The 19,788-nt window shown below is 37.8% G+C and overlaps 2 protein-coding genes across 2 annotated transcripts; both read left to right on the forward strand.

The window, feature by feature from the left end:
• Positions 1-13,345: 13,345 nt before the first annotated feature.
• On the forward strand, positions 13,346-17,962 carry LOC125179106 (Down syndrome cell adhesion molecule-like protein Dscam2). The gene is made up of 6 exons (XM_047884273.1): positions 13,346-13,352; positions 14,052-14,196; positions 15,703-15,851; positions 16,410-16,541; positions 17,567-17,745; positions 17,951-17,962. Exons 1-6 carry the CDS (start codon positions 13,346-13,348, stop codon positions 17,960-17,962), a joined length of 624 nt encoding a protein of 207 aa, XP_047740229.1.
• Positions 17,963-18,048: 86 nt separating this feature from the next.
• Positions 18,049-19,508, forward strand: LOC125179107 (protein sidekick-2-like). Its single transcript, XM_047884274.1, has 3 exons — positions 18,049-18,201; positions 18,755-18,861; positions 19,319-19,508. Exons 1-3 carry the CDS (start codon positions 18,049-18,051, stop codon positions 19,506-19,508), a joined length of 450 nt encoding a protein of 149 aa, XP_047740230.1.
• The last annotated feature ends 280 nt before the right edge of the window (positions 19,509-19,788 follow it).

Consider the following 19,788-nt stretch of genomic DNA (forward strand, 5'->3'; position numbering starts at 1 on the left):
CTCGTCTCTGAGATTAGGGGTAACTTTTAGGTTATGAATTGTATTTATTATATTCTGGGATAAAATCAACAAACCTGATGTTATAAACGTCAAATTATTAAATTTCAACAAAGTGCCGAGTATATACAATTAAACGCTTCTGACTGCCTGACTCATCGTTCCTGACGGGAACGGTGCCTATTAGTTATGAATTGTATATATCATCTTTAGCAATAAGGTCGACGAACCTGAAAATTATAAAATTTAAAATAGATTCCAACATAGTGACGAGTATACATATATCTGACTGCCCGATTCATCGTCTCTGACAGGAGTGGCGCTCGCGTTACGATCACAGAAGAGCGGGCGAGTGGCGCTGGCGCAGCCTCGGAGGCGGCCGCTGTGCTGAGCTCGCTACGTCTGGACGTCGCTCAGCCTCACGACGTCGGGGCATACCAGTGCCGTGCTCAATACAGAGACGACATCGTGCAGCAACACGTCTTTGTTGCTCTCGGCAGTGAGTGGCTAAGAGATTAGTGTTCGCTTTGTAACTGTTCTCTGAGAAGAGACTTCTTTCAGCTGTTTGTAGGACATGCGGACTCTTGAGAATTGGAAGCTGGTTTCTAAACGGCAATGAAAGATTTCCTGCCGAATATGTTGGATTGACTATGACATTTTTTTTTTGTTCAAATAATTTTATCGAGTTTCTTTATGTGCATAGAAACGTGGCCGGTGTCAATAAACGTGATGTACTCGAACACACACTGCTTTATCAACTGCATCAACTGCATTTCCATTCCTACCGAAGTGGGGTGGGTGTCTTGGCAACATTCTATATACCATCGAAGGTTATCCCAGACTCTCGTGGCACGCCGCTCAAATTTTCAGATCTCCGTACCGGTCCCTATAGTTGCTTTCACTTCGCAGCTGTGCTAAATGCTGTTATAAAGTTTGACTTTTTTATCTACGAGCCAGTTTGTCTGGTTTCAAATATTTTCCTGTGTTTCCTTGATTTTTCTTAACATGTCGGGTCTAGGTTTATGTTGCGAGCAGCTTTTGGTTCTGAGTTATAAAGAAAGCATCCAACAGCGGGAAAGTTCCTCTGAATAAACTATTTATATCGTTTTAATTAGAACTCTTATATTTTATTCAGTTTCTGATCCCATGACATTAGAAACATGAACAAAGATCAAAAGTATTTCGCTTATAAAATTGGCAGAGGTGCACGTTGTCGCCATAATTCAGATGATCATTATTTATTATTATTGGCTATGGAGACGAAATTGCAAGTAGTGATTTGTCTTCTTGCAGCCTCGGCGCCGGTGTTGCTGTACCGCTTCATCGCGCACACGCTGCAACCTGGGCCTGCCGTGTCCCTGAAGTGCATCGCCCGCGCCACACCCACGCCACACATCACCTGGACCCTGGACGGCTTCCCTCTGCCACAGTCACACAGGTAACTGCCACACCCACGCCACACATCACCTGGACCCTGGACGGCTTCCATACGCCGCAGTAGCACAGACTATACAGTTGGTCTGTACCGTACGTATTCGAGATAAATGTTGCGGTTCATTGGCTGATCCTAAGTCCTGAGTCCAACGCTGTTCGTAAGAACTGTATGTCAACTGCGATTGTTCCAGTTTCAAACTAATTTTCGGTATTAAAGAGCCTTGTGCATTTATAGTCTATGTGTCAGTCGATGCTTAATCACACGTAGAGGTCTCTTCGTCAAAGCATAGGAAAGGCCAATTCTGGGTTCTTTTCTCAACCTAATTATTCTCACGGCTATTATCCATTCATATCACGGTGTCCAGGAACGTCGGTCTGAATTATCATTTGGAGGTGGTATGCAAAACAAAATCAAGTTTGGAGGTCGCATTTATAAATTAGGATCTACGTTACAAGCTGAAGATAGAAGTAATACGAGAATGTATGGCTGATATTGGAAGAAAATGGATATAATTGAACCCGTGGGACAAGGTTCAGTCCTTAGGAGCTGACCTGCTCAAAATATAAGCCTAAATTAAGGTGAGCGTCTACCCTAAAATTTTGGATTTCGGCTTTTCCGGTTTTTAGTCTCATCTTAAAGCTGACATTCTGACCTATCCAACGGTACCATAACCATCTCTGTACGTTGATTTATGCGTTCACGACATATCGCGAAAGGGTTAGGGGTAGTGAAGTTCTTTAACATTTAAGATAGGCCGAAATTACCGGCTGTCCACCTAAATGGCTAGGCTGAACACGCTGTGCATCAGTTATCCACCTGCAGTCGTACGGGATAGTTCTCGTGCCACCGTTCGCACCATCCTTGACAAAAATTGAGCTCCAGTATCGTCTTGTCTTGCAACCTTGCACCCTTGAATGTCTATTTTGAGGCGCGCGCGACTTTGTCGGGCTCTACTGGAAAGTTAACTTATTTTCACTGCAAACCTATCTCCTCCTACAGTTTTAAAGCTGCAACAATGAGACATATATCATTTGATTCGCAAATAAAAGATCGACAAAGTTGTGTAGGCGTTTTCTAATTTCGTTATAGTGTAGATTTTATTTAGTAAAAAGTGGGAAAAAAATCGAAAAAATCGAAAAATTTCCGAAAAATTAACGAAAAATTTCCCCCTCAAACAAAAATTAGAATTTCAAAGAACGCCTAGACAGTTTTGTAGATATGGTCCTTACGCATCGAATGATATGCGTCTCGATGTTATAGCTTGAAAATCCTAGGAGGAGATAGATTTCTACGGTACCCCCATTTTGGCCGTTTTCTATGATTTTCACGTTTTCTTTCATTTATTTCGAAAAATTCACATGAACAAAAAGTTTTTTTTTATTTTACTTGAGCGTACCAAGTTTCAGAGTGATCCGTCTGTAAATAGCCGAAATAAATTTTAGGGTAGACGCTCCCCTTCATATCGATGCGATTACATCTATTTATCTTACCTAGTTCTATTATCCAAGTAGAATTCCAAATATTTATAGTTTTATACAGAAAATACAAGGACACAATTATTGCATTATGCCTATTTGCTCACCTGCTCAGTGTGGGAGAATAGGGTCGACAGTTTTATTCAGGAGACCCAGCACTGAGCAAAGTGACGGTATTGAAGGAAAAGACTATTGCATAAATGTGGACAGACCCCTTACGCACGGGTTTACTTTCTCACTCCCACGGTGAAAACTGACTGAATAAGCTGAACCGTAGACGATTCACCGCTTATATTCATTTTATTAAACACTTCTGTAGCTACATCAATTCAATCATCCGCAAAATCATTCAGGTTTTTAATTTTCGTAAGTGACGAATTCAGACCACATATCTTTGTAAATTGAGTCTCATTTCGGAGCTGTCTTGGTTGACGGTACAAAAACGCAAGACCTTTCCTCTTCCACTGTAAAGCGGACATAGATATTGCGATATGGATTTGTTGATACGCCTGGCACTACCTGAAACAATAATGGTAAGTTCAATCACCATAACTTCGAGATTATTTCTTAACTTCCTTTACTAGTTCTTCTGTTTGTGATCTCAAAATAGAGAAATTCATCCCCCTACAACAGATAAAAATGTCTAGTCTTCCCAGAAATTAATTCGAGCTGTGAAGCCAAATGATTAGCGATCGATTCAAACCCGATATCTTATATCCACGAAGAAATAATCTCCCTACAGTCAACAACCAAAATAACTTTCCAAGAGTCTACAATAGCTAATAGCTCTACGGTTTGGTTAAATTATACCAGAAATGTTGGAAGTCATTTATTGCAAGGTATTAGTAAATGCAGCCAGAATGTGCACGGCGGTCTTCACGCCTGTGGGCAGCCTCCTCATTTGCATTTATTGAGCTCAATTGAAACTTCAATGGAGAGAAAAGATGTTAGGTCTCTGAGCGGCTCAATCTTGGCGAGGAAAAGCTAAACTGCGTCTCAGAGTAGCAGCCGTGGAAAAATAAAACTGGCTGCACTTGAAGGCTTGAATTTGCAATAGAGTACCCTAACCCTTGTGATGCTAAACTTAAAGAGACTTATTATGATTCTTTACGCTCAAAGTTTAGTGCTTTGGCTCATGGAGCTAGAGTTCAGCAATTCTCTAGTAGGATATCTGAAGCTATGATCTTACTATTTCGTTGATAGCACCAAATGTTTGTAGTAAAATCTCTTTACTTTCGCAAATGTAATTCAAGAACCTTGCATTGTGATAAGGTGTATAAATGATGCCGTGGCATTTCAGTTTTGATTACATGTGAATTCTTGAACTGCGATCTCTGCTTGTGATGAATTTGAATGATCGCTTTCTTTCACTACACTTGAAAATCGTCTGCATGAATGGCCAAAGCAATGGGAAATTCCGCAATCTTAAATTCATTCCTCTCAGTGACACACATGTAACATAATTGCATTTAGAACAATATTTAAATAGTAATAATTGCATATAGAACAATAATTATTATACAAAAAGTAATAACCATATAAGTCATGAACCTATTTTAATACACGATATCTCAGTTATAAGTTGCATCATTTTATTGTGTGCTTGAGTGCCAATGAAATGGTGGCAATGATGCGATCAGAGATGAGGTTAACGGATTAGTTACTAATAAATATAAATATAAATTAAATGGAAATTAGTTACTGCAGAGGCAAAAATTACATAATCAGTTTTTTTAAATGACCTCGGTAAAACTAATCAAGATCAATTATTTAACATTAGCAATGAAAAAAGTACATAGCATGTCATACGAAATACATGAACATTGTTTCAGGAAGCTCCACCGAAATTGAGACAAAAATTGCGTGAAAACTAGCATTCTTTTTCTCAATTCCCACTATTCTTCTACAACCTCAACATTAGAAATAATAAATCGGACTTTATTTTTATATAGAGTTTCAACAATTTTTCAAGTTTTCTAAAAACTTCCCTTTTTAGATATTAGACAGAGCAGTCTATATGCAAAAATTATCAGAGCTTTTGAGCGACCCTACCAAATTTTGTTCATGTAGTACTAACCAAACGCAAAAAGTTAAAGATGAGATTAACAACATTGCCAATAACCTGAAGCAAAAACGTGTCTTTTTTATCCAGAATCATTATTCGACGCCTAAGTGTAATTGAAAAGGAAGTTTTTAGAAAACTTGAAAAATTGTTGAAACTCTATATAACCTCAACATTAGCTTTTTTATTCTTATTTCGTCGGTGCTCATTGCGCAAAAAAGTTATTATAGCGGAGAACTTTTCGTTTTTAGAATCATCGGTGTGACAATTTTGTTCCAGCTTATACAAAAATTTCATCATATACATTTCTGATGATTATTCCGCAGAGGACGGCGAAGGCCGTAGATGTTTTAATTTTTTGCCAATTTTTTTTTTTTGGGGGTTCAAATAAACTATCGTATACCAATTAAAAAAAAGTTCTATCAAAATATGTCAGAAATTGTCAAGGGAATGAGGTTAAAATTTGTTTAAAGTAGCTACTGTTTAATCACGTGAACTGTCTAATTGTTTAGTCAAAATAAGCAGGAATTAGGCAAAATTAGGAATTCGCAGGAATTCGGCAAAATTTCGTTTTATCACAGAAGCAAGATATTATTGAAAGTTATTGAAGGCAAACTTCGATTTCGTCAAATTTCGTCGTGTAGCTATGTCTCTTGTTCACCTTTCCATTCCATCAACTTTATTTTCTCATTATTCACTGCTCGATTTTCTAGTGCAGGTTGAAATTTTCAATTTATTTAGTTCCCGGTGGGTGAAAGTTTTCAGTTAATTGAGCATTGTTTTTTCATGGTATGAGCGATATTTCAAAAATCTCTTTACTTTCGCAAATGTAATTCAAGAACCTTGCATTGTGATAAGGTGTATAAATGATGCCGTGGCATTTCAGTTTTGATTACATGTGGATTCTTGAACTGCGATCACTGCTTGTGATGAATTTGAATGATCGCTTTCTTTCACTACACTTGAAAATCATCCAAATGAATGGACAAAGAAATGAGAAATTCCGCAATTTAAAATTCATTCCTCTTAGTGACACACATGTAACATAATTACATTTAGAACAATATTTAAATCGTAATAATTGCATATAGAACAATAATTATTATACAAAAAGTAATAACCATATAAGTCATGAACCTATTTTAATACACGATATCTCAGTTATAAGTTGCATCATTTTATTGTGTGCTTGAGTGCCAATGAAATGGTGGCAATGATGCGATCAGAGATGAGGTTAACGGATTAGTTACTAATAAATATAAATATAAATTAAATGGAAATTAGTTACTGCAGAGGCAAAAATTACATAATCAGTTTTTTTAAATGACCTCGGTAAAACTAATCAAGATCAATTATTTAACATTAGCAATGAAAAAAGTACATAGCATGCCATACGAAATACATGAACATTGATTCAGAAAGCTCCACCGAAATTGAGACAAAAATTGCGTGAAAACTAGCATTCTTTTTCTCTCAATTCCCACTATTCTTCTACAACCTCAACATTAGCTTTTTTATTTTTATTTCGTCGGTGCTCATTGCGCAAAAAAATTATTAAAGCGGCTTACTTTTCGTTTTTAGAATCATAGGTGTGACAATTTTGTTCCAGCTTATACAAAAATTTCATCATATACATTTCAGATGATTATTCCGCAGAGGACGGATAAGGCCGTAGACGCTTTAATTTTTTGCCGGAATTATTTTTTTCGGGTTCAAAAATTAACTATCGAATACGGATTAAAAAAATATGTTCCATCAAAATACGTCAGAAATTGTTAAGGGAATGAGGTTAAAATGATTAAAGGAGCTACTGTTTAATCACGCGAACATTCTAAATGCGTAATCAAATTCAGCAGGAATTAGGCAAAATTAGGAATTAGCAGGAATTCGGCCAAATTTCATTTTATCACAGCAGCAAGTTAATATTGGAAGTTATTGAAGGCAAATTTCGATTTCGTCAAATGAATGACCTTTCCATTCCATGAACTTTATTTTCTCATTATTCAGTGCTCAATTTTCTAGTGCTGGTTGAAATTTCTAATTTCTTTAGTTCCCGGTAAAAGTTTTCAGTTAATTGAGCATTGTTTTTTCATGGTATGAGCGATATTTCACTATATTTCACTTGAAGCAAATTTCTTCTTTTTTGTCTACAGTTACGAGTGTTGATCTATTCACGCTTAAACCGTACATACGGTGGTTAACGATCACAGTATGAAATTTGTCCATAAATTCCCTAATAGAAAATTTTACCTCTGGCAAATTTTTTTATCCTCCTTTGTTGTCATTCGTAGTAAGTAATATTTAAACCTGAAAATTTATTTCATTATTCAATATTTTCTGTAAAATTGCTATTTCGTGATTTGCAAGACATGAATGACGACCAAATTGGACATCTGTTTTTACATTTTTTATCAAGTTCCTTCTAATTTATTATTACTCATGAAACACATTATTTAGTAAGTTGAGTCCATTAAAATTTGAAAGTGTAGACATGTGAAATATGCTAATTAAAATTGTGAAATTTTCGTGTTCAATGGACACTCGCTTTGTGTTAAATACCCCTGCAGATGTTGACCTGAATACGGCAAGCGTATTAGCATACAATTTTTTAATCTGTGCTGTTATCGATCCTACTTAAAATATTTTGCTTGTTGGGGAGTTTTACGTTACTGATCGGCTTGCGTAATCAAACTGTAAGACTAACGTATCAATAAGTCGTAGTACGATATTATATCATGCAGATATAATATCGTAGGTATTATATATCTACGATATTATATATTATAATATCGTAGATGATATCAGACAGAATGAACGTTGTTCAATGTGATTTGCTCCTTATTGTCTGAATTTTAGCTTCTAAGATGGGTAAATGATTTCGTGTTCGAGTACGACGCGAATAAAGAACGCAGTGTTCGAAACTTAGACAGACGCTATAATAGCAGCAAACTGCAATATCTGCTGAGCCTTGACAAAGTGTCGTGAGCACCATGCAGCGAATAGTTTTTCGTAAGCGCCATACCGAACTTTACTAACATGTTTACCATTGTTGGTGAGCTGAGGATCCATCTTCCGCTGATTCTGCCGAGAAGTTACCTCTCCAAAGTTTCAGGGGACAAACAGTCTTCGGACGGCGGCTGAAAGCGAAGTTGCTCCGAAAATCTATGGCTTTACCTAGCATAAGATCTCTAGTATAACACATAAAGAAAAGTTGTGTTGCTGTGAAGAAAGAACGTCGTTTTTCGTGTTTTTTCTAATTATTTTTCTTTTGCACTAGGCCATCGGCTTTCATTTGTCAGTATACTTTTTCAGCTTAGCCATTTTTTTTAAATGCCATTCAAATGCATTTTTTTTAAATTACAAGAAGGCAATAAAATTCAGGTTACCATAAGTGCACTCTTCATTCTACAGCCCGCGGAAACGAATTTTAGAGGCTCGGTTTGGAGACATGGTGCGAGAACAGGTAAATGAATAAATTACGATAGCATGTACATTCAAGTGCGTTCAGGACGATTCTTCTGCGTAAACACCTGATATTCGATAGTAGGTGTTCACAAGTGGCCTTACGATCAGAGGTAGGTTCTTCACTCGATACCAACGGCAGCTGATGGTCCTTTTTAGGGAAATAAAACGGGGGATGTTCAATTCTTCTTGAATTTTAGTCAGTCCGTATCTGCTGATGGTAATGGGATGAGTCACATGACAGAGATCATTAAAACATCTCTGCTCATCAGATTCGTAATGGGTCAGTACGTGTCAGCTCATGGCGACGTGATCAGCCACGTGCATGTGTGACGGAACACAATTTTTGTGGATTATTTTTTTGAGAACATTGTTTCGCTTCTGAGTTAACTCAAGGATTTAATTTATGTATGACTAAGTAATGCGTAAACATATATTTATTTCATGACTGTAATGTGGAGTCTCGTCTAGCTGTGATATTTTCAGGAGTTAGTTGTTAGCGTCTTAAGACGAGACTGAATGTGTACCTCCAACGTGATTGGTTGAGCTGCTCCTGGCCTCGCGACGGTGCGCTAGGTAGTCATGAACGATGGAGAGTTTGATCACTTTGGAATTGGTTTAGGATTATTCTACTGTTAACTGTGATTAGTTTGCCAAATGAGTAAAACTATGATGACTTTATTGTATTGTAATATATTATTTTTTTACACTTAGAAAGCATTTACGGTCTGTTTCGTACATTGTAAACGGGATGTTGAGGTAAGCTCATTTTTGCTGAGTTACCCCACGCGGAGAAGTTGTGTGTGCTCAGTGGTCCGGGGTCGGGCTGCCACGGTTTCGACTCGAAGGAAGGCAAGCCAAATTTGGGCTTACAAGAATAAACTCCACCGCAGTTCTGGGCATAACTCTTCATGAGTTCCTTTAACGGACTAATAACGGCGAAGGTGGAGTTCTTGGATAGTTCCGGATTTTCACTGCGTTGGGCGGTTAACAGCCGTTCCATTCGCACCCTCGTGTCGTAGAGGCTAATAACCTTTGCGCTCGAGTAAATTATCAGCAGCTTATTGGAGGCACGTACCCTTCAATAGTCGCGATTTTGAGGCGTAACTGCCACCCCGGTTGTGTGTTCTTGGCAGTGCATTAGGGCTCGAATTCCTGATCATTGCGTTGGTTGTCGGCATCGTGGTGCAGCTCGTACCTGTACTCATGCTTTCCGTTGCTGTCCGGTCGTCAGTCTTGTGGTGCGGCTCTGACCCGTATNGTCTGTCTCTTATACACATCTATCGCCATTAATATTCCTAAAAGACGGCGTGCAGCTTCCGGCGACGCACCACCAGCGCGTGCACGCCAACGGGACGCTGACGATCGCTGCGGTCACGCGAGCGGGCGACGAAGGCAGCTACTCCTGCACGGCGCTCGACAAGCAAGGCCGCTCTGACCACCAGACGCTCCACATTCAAGTCAAAGGTTTTAATTCTATTTTTATTGGACACCGAATAACAAGGCTGACGGAAAGTCTTGTCTTATTGTTGGATTTCTCGATGCTTGTTGATCACACCGGTTGGCATTGTAGGTTGTAAATTGTGGGTTCATACAATGAATTATAGGATATTTTAGCTATAGGGGTACAGAGATCGGAAATGGAAATTGAAATAATTTAATATGGGAGATTTTTGTCTTCGCTTGTCGGTATCGTGACAGTTACGCTTGTCGGTCTCCATATATACAATAATATTGTTGGTATCTTGACAGTTCCCTCCATACACAATAATATATACAGACAGTAACCCCATATGAAACAATATTGTTGGTCTCGTGACAGTTCCTCCCAGGCTGGCGAACGTCTACTTCGTTGGTGAGAACAGCGCTGGATTGCGGACCCAGGCCACGTGTCTCGTGTTGGGGGGCGACACGCCCATCACCCTCACCTGGTCCAAAGACGGCACCCAACTCGAGCAGACTTCCAACGTGGTCATCACGCACGTTAATGAGTTCACTTCACTTCTTGCCATCGAGAAAACCAGCGGCGAGGACTCTGGGAAATACTCATGCACAGCCTCGAACTCGGCTATGTCGACCACTGTTTCAGCGCAACTTACCGTCAGTGGTAGGTCATTTGTTGTCTCTGCTGGACTAGTGAACTTGTGGGAGGAGAATATGTCAAGTGTATTATTTTTTAACTAGAAACAGTGTTATTTTTAGAGCGAGATCAATTAATTATTGTAGAAATCCAAAGACCATTAAATTTACTTAACGACTTTAACAGCTTACTGCAAGACCTTGTTTTTGGCAGCCTTTGGATATAAACGAGCTTTTGTGAAGGATCATAAATTAAAGTGCTGCATTTAAACATGTGTTTATATTCATGACTTTAGGTCTGATTAAAGAAAATCAATTTGTATAATTGTAGTTCTAAACATGTGGTTTACGAACTATTTTTCTTTTATTTATACATGTGACATTTGACGGTTTGAGGTGTATTGCAGATTGGAAAAGAATTTATTTCAGCTATTATATTTGTATTGTTTTAAACAACTAAGAAAGTATTACCGAAAATTCTTCGATCATTTTTGTTCACTATTATATATCCATTTCAATCTATGGCCGGAATTCTTAGATTTCAATTATTTTTATGGCTTTCCTAGATTTCAATTATTATTATAATAATTCCCCAAATTTAATAAGTTATCCTATGAACCTAATGTCAACTTACCTGTCTTCCCACCAATTGATCAGTCATCATGCAAAATTCACCGCCGAAGTAAACAAATTAACGTCTCCATAATCAATTAATTTAACTTATTAAATGTGCAGTGCCGCCCGAGTGGGTGCAGGAGCCTGAGGACGCGAGTGTTGCGCTGGGCGCGGCGCTAGAGCTGCCCTGCAGCGCCAAGGCTTTCCCCAGACCATCAGTGAGCTGGCGGCAACAGACACGTGAGTTCCATAATTGGATCCTCAGTGAATAAATATAAAATTATTCTTCTAATATAAACACTTCACGGCGTATTGGTGATGTAGGATAATTTGAATTCACGTTCAGATTTTCAATCACGTTCAGATTTACAATCACGTTCAGATTTCCAATGACGTTTAGATTTTCAATGTCGTTCAGATTTTCAATTCTGAAAATCATATTTTAACAAAATAAAGTCTTAGCTACTTACCTATGGATAATATTTATTTAAAGAAATAAATGAGTAGAGTTTAGATTGGAAAACCCTTGATAAATGTACGCTTGCTGCACAGCCTCGGGTGGCTGGGGCGCCATCAGCCAAAAGTACGGCGACCAGGACAAGCAGGAGGCCCCCTACGCCGTGACCACGGGAGACGACAGCCAGCGGCCATATTCAGGTATGCAGGCACTGAATACAGGAGTTGGTATCGTGTTCTGTTTTGCAATTAAATGGATGATTCAGTTTAATTTTCTCTACCTCCATCAATGAGATTTACTCATTTTCTTTGCATGAATGTTTCCGGGTACAAATATTATTAAAAGCAGTGACAATACCATGAAAAAGGTCAGTTTATGTAAAAATTTCATGTATCACATGTTTCATGTACGAGGCATTTTTTTTACGTCTGTACCGCTTTGGAATTAGAAAAAAGACGTGCAGAGATATCGCAATAGCTTTATTTTTACATGTAAGCCTGCACCTTAATCTACTTTTCTACATAATTTCATGAATATTGAGGCACTTGTCATAACGTGGCACCCGTTTTTGAATACCCTCCTGACTTGTTAACCACTGCATCACAAATGTTTTGACTTCGTTATCGTCTTGAAGACGCCGACCGCCCAAGTGTTCCTTCAAGTGCAGTGTGATGCTTCACACTGCACTTGATGCATCAAATGCATCACACTGCACTCGTCACTTGTGATGCAGTGGTTAACAAGTCAGGAGGGTATTCAAAAACGGGTGCCACGTTATGACAAGTGCCTAAATATTCATGAAATTATGTAAAAAAGTAGATTAAGGTACAGGTTTTCATGTAAAAAAAATTATTTCGATATCTTTGCACCTCTTTTTTCAATTCCAAAGCGGTACTGACTTAAAAAATATACCTCTTGCAACTGCGAACTGCCCTTCAGAAGAAAACCCATTATACAGGTATATAATCTATTCTTATATAATATCGTCAAGTTTTTAGTGTTGATCTCAAAATCAACATGGCTCAAAATGATTCCCTTTACGGCTAGGTGCGTACTAGAGCGACCATAGCCTAGCCCAGTCAAGCTAGTGTAATAAGTATTCAATAATCTCAACTACAACATGTATGTCAACATAAGCACAAAATATTGCGTTTTAGGTCCATATCAGAGTGAAGGCAGAAGTGTACTGACGATCGTCCGAGCGACCAGAAAGCACGAAGGCCGCTACCTTTGCCAAGCCTCCAACAATGTCGGCAACGAACTTGCCAAGCTCGTCACCATCACAGTCCTCGGTGAGGCCTGAGTGAAGCAAACTGCTTGCCTCAACATTACCGAATTGTAAGTGTGGCTTGGAGAGCAAACCTTGCGAAGCTGCAATGAAACCGATTAAAAAATTGAAGTCCAATCTGGTTATTTGCAACATTTTAACTACCAAAAGCTCTCGTGAATTGGCGTAAATGTTTTTAGTATCAGAGAGAGAGACTTGAATGGGTTTGACCGTCTGGAAACAAATATTTAATATGAACTACTGTGTATGTAAAATGAATTTCTCAATGACTGCGCCATAATACGAATAACTGCATTCAAATTTGATAATAAAATAAAATTTTTATATTCTTGATTTATGGCTTATAATGTATATTGTGATTTTTCTGAAATTAGCAATCTAACCAAACTGGAAATATCTGAACTGAGGAGTGAGTTAGTTGTTCATACATTTTGTATTTGTAACTTATTGGATTTTGTTATTTAATTTTGTGCAAATGCCCGGTACCCCGTACCAACAGTGTGTTTTATTGCATTTTAAATGTGGTCGCGAGAGCAATAATCGAAGTGTTGCAATGGAATAATTTTTTCCCTGAGAAATTGCTATTAAATCTCTTTAATTGCAACATTTTCCTCATCGTAAAATCTCGCCTTCATTCATGCCTTCACAAGGCAAAACGGCTCCACATTTCCTCAGATGCCAATGTGCTACATTTCCGTGAGGTAAAATAATTATTATATAGGCTTTGTGTGTTCCAAATATTTCCTCATAATATTACTAAAACTAAATGAATTGCTTTGTTGGATGCCAGAATTACTTGTCTCGAGAAGCTTCGTTGTTTATGGGCGTGCATGTGTCGATGATCTATTTTATTTTAAGGAGATTGTATTCGAGTTCGTGAATTTTCAATTGCATTTTTTAATCGATGCTATTCGAGGTTGTTGATTTCAGTTACCGTGTTAGTGAATTCTCAAAGCCGCGTTAGTTTAAAAAATTTTAATTCCACTGGATAACCCAAAATTTAATTTTTGGATTATTGGAGATGGTCCAGGATTCGAGAAGCATATTGTAAGTTTGAAAAAAAAACTTGATTTCCTCCTATTCTATTTTTGTTTAGATCAATTTTGAAGACGCTAATGATGTTATTACGTAAAATATAAAAAAAATCTTTCGCTAAATCAACGTTAATCACTCGGTGCCAGAGCCCCCTTGGTTCCCGGAGGGGGGGCGGGTGACGGTGGAGGTGGAGGCGGGGGTGGCCGCGACGCTCGAGTGCAGGGCGCGAGGCGACGCTCCGCTCACCGTTGTCTGGAGCTACCGCGGCAATGCCATCGCGCCTTCCGATAAGTAATGAGTACTTAATGATTATGATTACATTGCATAACATATCATAGCAATATTGGCGCTGAAGAGTAGGCCTGATTTGAAATGTCGCCGATTCTTGTACTTTTCGTGACTTGTCCACAGGAGATCTAAAACAGGTCCTTCGACCGGATCTTGTCCAATCTGACGATAGTTTGAAGTAGCTACTATAGACTTGCACCGGGTTCGATATGGTGCTAGGCATTTCAAGTCTGAAGATATATTTTTCCATAGCTTTATCTAGTCTGTTCCTGCTTTATCATTCATACTTGAAGCGTCAACGATGTCATCGGGGAGGCTGTTCCACATATCGGTGTTTCGAAGCGAGAAGAAATGTTGTCGCATGGAAGAGTTGATTTATTATACAAAAGAAATATTTATTCATCATTCATTAAATATTACTAGAAAATTACTATTACATGGTGGTATGTTTTTATCAATGAGAACTTTCTATTTAAAACTACCAACCAGCATTTATTTGGTGTTACACTTAAAAGAGCCGATTGGTTGCGGCTACTAAAGATTGAGTTGCAGGTTTGCAACTCGCTTCTAACGAGAAAATTTTTTTGTTTAAATAAAAGAGGCGGCGGTAGCTAGGTAATGCACCTGCAGAGCAGTGAGTTTCGGGCTCGAGTCTCGCTCATTATCAGTTATGATCCTGTTATGCCTAGAAGTGGCGACCGATCCAAAATATTCCAATCTCCAACTACTGCGTTTTATTACAATTAAAAAATATATTCGTTTTTATTGATGTAAATTTGCCGTCGTCAGCCATTCAGTGGAGGTCCAAACTAGAGGAAATAGTTTCCTAATTGTGTTTTAAGAATTAATTGTGTTTTAAGATAACATTAAATAGTACGTCGGAAAAAGATAACTAGGCAAGCAAATAGTTGTCACTGTAAATGCGTCGAGAAATGTGTCCCCATATTATATAATCGTGAATTAAATAAGAAAAATAACAAAAATGCAAATTTCATAAACAAAGTTGTTGCCCTAAGTTTAGGCGTAGTTTTCTATCCTTATAGTTAAAAGCTCAATAGTTTCCTGACAAGAGAGTTTTCAAATCTCGATTAAAAAGTTTCTACAATAACGTTTAGAATTTGTTACAAAAGTGTTTATTGGGGACAATACTGATAAATGTATGCACATAATTCGGATACTAGAGATGAACATGCAATTGTTTGGAGCATAAAAAAGAACTCGATGGAAAATTTAACGCCGAAGACACACTTGAGCTTAGGCTTAGTAATGGATGAAGAGAGTTATGCTTCAGTATTGAGAAACGGTGAAGGTTATAAAACGTCAATGGATATTGCGATTACAACACCCATTTGTGTTTACCAAATTTGTATCTGAATATAAGCAGAAACTGTAGCGAAAAAACCGTAGTTACTCAAGATGAGTAGGTTCTACTAGTTTATGATAGTTATAACTTATAAGTAATTAAACGCTTGTAGATAATTACGCCACTTTCCGCAATTTTGGTTGCAGGTACAATGTGCAGTCTGTTCGTGAGGAGCTTGAGGAAGTTTCTCTTTTGACTGTCAACGCTGCGTCTTCAGACGACAGCGGCTTGTACCAATGCCGAGCATCAAATGTGCACGGCGTGAACACCTACACCGTCACACTCAGTGTGCAGGGTGAGGGCAATGCGGTATAAATCATGAATTAATATTGTTAGCAGGACTACAAATTATTATTCCTGCTACTTATATTATTATAAATATGAGTAGCAGGACTCGCCTGATGTTGCTTGGGCCTCGCAAATGTGCTTGGACCTCGCAAAATTCTGCCTGCGCCTCACATATAACGTTGAAATTCGATGGTACGAGTTAATTTTACTTGCAATGTTCCTTTTTACATTTTGCTAACTAACTTCTTGTAGATATCATCGATGCTTAGATGCGAGAGGGAGACTTCTTTATCCGATATTTTATTAGAGTTAAAGTAAAATGTGAAGAACAAATCCTGATTGATCTATGACTCTTTTCCAATCATATATGAAATTGAAGTCCTGTCCTTCCAATGAACGTCACTGTAGATAAAAATAATTAATAGAGTAAACGGGCACTAATTGTTATATAAGTGTTTATAAATAGAAAAGTATATATTATTATTAGCAGCTCATTCAGTAAAATATATTCAACGCATTTTATGGAATATTAACTTTTACTTTTTCATTTTTACATGGATCTCAGATGTACCATCTCCTCCAACTGAAGTGAGTTTAACGGAAATTGGGTCTCGGCACGTTAGTCTCAACTGGTCAACCACGGCGTCCATTGCAGGCACTCTTACCAATTACATCCTGATCTACACTTCTGACTCCAGTGAGTACAAACGATGATTAAGAATTACATCCCGACCTACACTTCTGACTCCAGTGAGTACTAATGATGTTATAGAATCTAGAATCACATTCCCACCTACCCCTCTGACATCTGAGTCCTGTGAACCCAAATTCTGTGCTAGAATAACATCTTAACAAAGAGTCTCAAGGTCATTCGTAATATTCCTCAAGAATTTATTCCTATGAATTTTCCAAAATTCATGAAAGACTCTGCATCGTGAATTGGGAGAAACTTTGCTAAATGTTACACTTAATGTTTAAATACGTTAATTTGAACTGTCTGATATTTACTGACTGATTGGAGGCAGCGCATATCGTCCTTATTTCATCGGAAATGAAATATCGTTAAAAATATAAGAAGTTATCTTCGATAGAATTTTACTTAATACAAGTTTTTTTGATTCGTTAAAGTCGGATGGACTGGGAGTTGTAATGCAAGTCATTTTAACTGATCTCATCTATTTTTAATTCAATACTTCATTCCATCATGCATTACTGTTAGCTTTAAATTTCATACGTAGCATGCAATGACCAAACCTAATAACTTATGCTTTTAAGCACAATGTTTCTTTTTCATAAATTCTGATTATAATTTATATAAAAAATTCAAACTTTTACATTTCTGACTATTATGTCGGGCCTGCCAGCTGTCGCATCAGCCGAGGCACAATCTTATAATTCTTTATTATAATTGAGAATAGCATGTTTCATTCAACTGACAAATCTAAATAGCTACTGTATATTCCAAATAACCTACAACCAAACAATAAAGAAAGTCCAGGCGCTAAATGACTTTCAAAACAACCATAGTCCTTAATTAATTGTAGAGTAAAGCTCAGATATTTAAGAGAGCCATGCACCATGATTGGCTTTTAGTTTTGCACAATCAGATTATTTAATAAAATCTCGTTTCCTTATCAAATCAAGTAACTCATCAAGTGATAACCACACTTTCACAATCTGGAATCTGTATTCACTGAACACCACCGCAATGCTCACTCGTAGACGTGGCCGGGGAGGTGCGAGTGGCGATGCCTCCTGCGCGCGTGGACGGGCTGGTGCCGGCGACGGGCTACTTGCTGCGGGTGGCGGCCGAGAACAGAGTTGGCCGCAGCGAGTTTTCCGCCGGCGTCAGAGTTGTTACCCTCGAAGAGCCGCCGGCGGGGCCTCCACTTAATCTTAAAGTGAGTTCAGTAAATTACTACACTTTCTATCACAATTATTACGACAATTATTAGTAACACTAAAGTATAACTATTATAGTTGATGCTAAAATTGTTTTTATTACTGTTGCTTGTTGCTAGTACAGTGATAGTACAGTTGCTAGTACAGTAATTTCTAACTAGTGTTAGAAATTACTAGTGAGCAATTACCCATGGTTTGTGTTAGAAAATTACTTAGACACATCTATTTATTGTGAACTGATTAACTTATAAGTTAATCATTTTATTGTCATGTGATTAATTTATGCTACCCTCAGAGTGGCGATGCCTCCTGCGCGCGTGGACGGGCTGGTGCCGGCGACGGGCTACTTGCTGCGGGTGGCGGCCGAGAACAGAGTTGGCCGCAGCGAGTTTTCCGCCGGCGTCAGAGTTGTTACCCTCGAAGAGCCGCCGGCGGGGCCTCCACTTAATCTTAAAGTGAGTTCAGTAAATTACTACACTTTCTATCACAATTATCACGACAATTATTAGTAACACTAAAGTATAACTATTATAGTTGATGCTAAAATTGTTTTTATTACTGTTGCTTGTTGCTAGTACAGTGATAGTACAGTTGCTAGTACAGTAATTTCTAACTAGTGTTAGAAATTACTAGTGAGCAATTTCCCATGGTTTGTGTTAGAAAATTACTTAGACACATCTATTTATTGTGAACTGATTAACTTATAAGTTAATCATTTTATTGTCATGTGATTAATTTATGCTACCCTCGAACTCGTATCAAACTGGCAAAGTTTTTTTTTGACGATTATCTGTTAGAAAAATTCCCACGAAAAATTTTAATGTCCCAGAATAACAAACTTAACGTTTCGGCCATATTTCATGCATTTCATGAATATCAAAAATTAATTATTCATCATTCGACCAACAACCTATTTGCAAACTTATTTTTCATGCCTCATAATACATGTTAAGAATTTTTAGATAAATTCTCGCCAAAAAATATAAATTAAATAAATTCTTCGTCTAGGTTTCAGGAAGAACGTCTACCAGCATCAGTCTGCGCTGGGACCCCCCACAACGCAACCTCAGCCACGGTGTCATATTGGGCTACCACCTCGGCTTCAGGGAGAACGGGTAACTTGGAAATATTACTAATGTTTATTAATTATAATTTATGTAATTTACATTTATTTTACATTTATAATTAAATATATATTATTAAAATATATAAAAAATTATTAAAAAATATTACATTTATTTATGTAATATAATTTTATATTATAATTTATTTATTTATTAATATTAATTTATGTTTATTAAGATATATATGCTGTATAACTTTGCGTTCTCGCCTTAATTCAAAGTTTGAATAACAATTTAGTTAAGGGTTGCGAGATTTCATGATAACTGAAGCAGGATTCTCGAAATGTTCGATATTATTCGCCACAGGATGATGATTTGCCCAACCACAGCAGAGCCCAAAACTACAACTTCATTACAGATTAACTGCTAGCTCGCCGCTCAAGGTGCAATATGACAACATCATATTGATTATATTATTTCAATTTAATTATAAATATCACAATTCCAGATTTATCAACGGAGCTGACGTGAGGCCGTACAATTTCACCATCGTTGCCCTGCCTGGACCGAGTCAATCGTACAAGGAGCTTTCCATTATGGCAACTCCGGGCCTCAGTCCACCCCCCGCCTCTCCTGAGATCGACCCCACCAATTTGTTGTCTAGTACCAGTCTCTTATACACATCTAGATGTGTATAAGAGACAGGTGTAGNAACCACTACATGGAAAATAAGGTGAAAGTGCCAAAATATGTTCCAAATGTCCAAACATGTTGCAGCATGTCAAAATATGTTTCAACGTGCCCAAACGTGTTGCAGCATGTTAAAAAATGTTTCAACATGTCCAAATGTGTTGCAACATGTCAAAATATGTTTCAACATGTCCAAACGTGTTGCAACATGTCAAAATATGTTTCAACATGTCCAAATGTGTTGCAACATGTCAAAATATGTTTCAACATATCCAAACGTGTTGCAAC

The sequence above is a fragment of the Hyalella azteca genome, unplaced genomic scaffold (assembly GCF_000764305.2).
Source record: "Hyalella azteca isolate HAZT.00-mixed unplaced genomic scaffold, Hazt_2.0.2 contig15077, whole genome shotgun sequence".
NCBI lineage: Eukaryota > Metazoa > Arthropoda > Malacostraca > Amphipoda > Hyalellidae > Hyalella > Hyalella azteca.